The sequence below is a fragment of the Littorina saxatilis genome, unplaced genomic scaffold (genome assembly GCF_037325665.1).
Source record: "Littorina saxatilis isolate snail1 unplaced genomic scaffold, US_GU_Lsax_2.0 scaffold_3916, whole genome shotgun sequence".
NCBI lineage: Eukaryota > Metazoa > Mollusca > Gastropoda > Littorinimorpha > Littorinidae > Littorina > Littorina saxatilis.
The window spans coordinates 1-2,000 of NW_027129427.1; the positions used below are offsets into that span (position 1 = coordinate 1).

Consider the following 2,000-nt stretch of genomic DNA (forward strand, 5'->3'; position numbering starts at 1 on the left):
GCACATCTGCAACACACACAACATGTTCTTATCAGTGCCCAGGCACATCTGCAACACACACACATGTTCTTATCAGTGCCCAGGCACATCTGCAACACACACATGTTCTTATCAGTGCCCAGGCACATCTGCAACACACACAACATGTTCTTATCAGTGCCCAGGCATAAAGATGAGCACAACTTTAGTCAGAGAGTTGCAGTCATTGCATATCTGTGAACGTAGTGTTTTGTTTGTCAATAACTAAACGTTCCAACAACATACCTTTCTTGTTTTTTGATTTAGTCACAGAGAGTATCAACTGTCTAACGCATCATTTGAATTCCTCGAGGCTGTCAAACAATGCAAGGATGGCCACTTCAAGCAAATTACAGAATCAACTCTGTCTCATTTTGAATAAACATTTGTAAGTAGTGCAGACAGGGATGTTATATTAGGATATTGCCTAGTGGTCAACGAAATAGAAAAGAAAAGCTGACAAACCTTCCCAAAGACACATCCAAGTAGCCTGTACCACTGTATGCACACTCCAATGAGCAGTCCACGCTGGTGGGATCGACGCACGTCCTGGAGCCGGCCATCCTGGTCTGTGCCGTGGAACACCTGGAGTCCACCACCTGCTGACAGTCGTCGGGACTGTTCCCCTTCTCCACCTTGGTGTCCACCTCATCGTAGAACACGTAGCCCGACTCGCACACACAGGCGCCGTATGACGGCTGGAAGTTGCGGAACTTGCCGTTGCAGGTACAGTATGCGCTGCCAGCACTAGCGTAGGAGGAGCTGCCGCAAGGACGACAGTACGTCTGACCTGTCAGGTCGTTGAACGTATCCGTCGGGCAAGGCTGGCAGTCAGAGTAGTCGGTGGCGAGTAGGATCTGCACAGGGTCAACAGTTAAATGAATGGTTATGGATCCCCTGTAAGCGGCGTGTGGCTGCCAAAATGGTGGAGTAAAAACGGTTATACAGAGGAACCCCCAGACCTGGGAACCCCTGTTTTGCACTTGGAGTATTCTCAAGCAAAATTGGTGTACTTTCAGAAAAATGAGCGTACTCCACACAGCACTTGAACATCAATATTTCAAACATGTTTCACACGCGTCCGTCGCACCGTTAATTAAGTCAACCAACAAGTTTAAAACAAATGCTTCTTTTATTTTTTAATGACACAAACTGCAATCAAAATATCGGATGAGGTTTGGATGCGCATGTAAAGAAAAGTGGTCTAGGAATTTTTTTAACCGTATTTTTTTTAACTGACCGTACTGCTCGTATTCTAGACAATCATGCGTATAAAATACGGCGAAATCGTATGGGTTCCCAGGTCTGAACCCCCCTTTAAAGACCTCCAAAAATCTCAATTCACTTACTTTAGATGGTACTCAAATTTCAATGCTTGGTCAAAATCCCCCGTCTCATCAAAACCAGTTTCATGAAACCACCCATTCAATTCATACACTCAAACAATCAGCTTCATACTCACGTTTCCATACATTCCAGCGGGGCAAGGCGATGGCTGGTAGGCCCCTTCAGGACAGTACGACCCAATGGGACAGGGGTTATCCGTGCCATGCGCAGTACCGGCGGGGCAGTAATACCCAGCAGGGCACACCTCGCACGACGACCGATCCGTCGAGTTGCCGTAGTAACCAGGCGGACACATGGTGCACGAAATTGAAAGGTCGTAGCGAATGCCTGGGTGAGCCTCGGCCTTGTAGCCAAGGGGACAGGTCAAGGTCATGTTGCTACCCTCAGGGCAGTACTCGGGGAAGACACACAGGATGGGTGTGCTGGTGGCGTTAGGACAGTAGTAGCCTGGCCAGCAGATGGGGGGATAGCCGGTGGTGCCGTTACAGTAGTGGCCTGGGCGACAGTCGATTTCCAAGGAGGCTCCTGTCGGGCATTCGTACGTCTCCCTGCATGGAATACCCTGTGGAAACACAGTAAAAGATGTCAGTGAGGTTGTTTCTATTGCAGAAGATTGAGAACTACTGTCAGGGAAA

At 48.4% G+C, this 2,000-nt stretch overlaps 1 protein-coding gene across 1 annotated transcript; it reads right to left on the reverse strand.

The window, feature by feature from the left end:
- Positions 1 to 452: 452 nt before the first annotated feature.
- On the reverse strand, positions 453 to 1,927 carry LOC138957695 (signal peptide, CUB and EGF-like domain-containing protein 3; the record flags this gene model as incomplete). The annotated part of the gene is made up of 2 exons (XM_070328756.1): positions 453 to 875; positions 1,481 to 1,927. Coding segments are annotated over 2 exons (870 nt in total), but the record flags the coding sequence as incomplete, so codon positions are not given.
- Between the last annotated feature and the right edge of the window lie 73 nt (positions 1,928 to 2,000).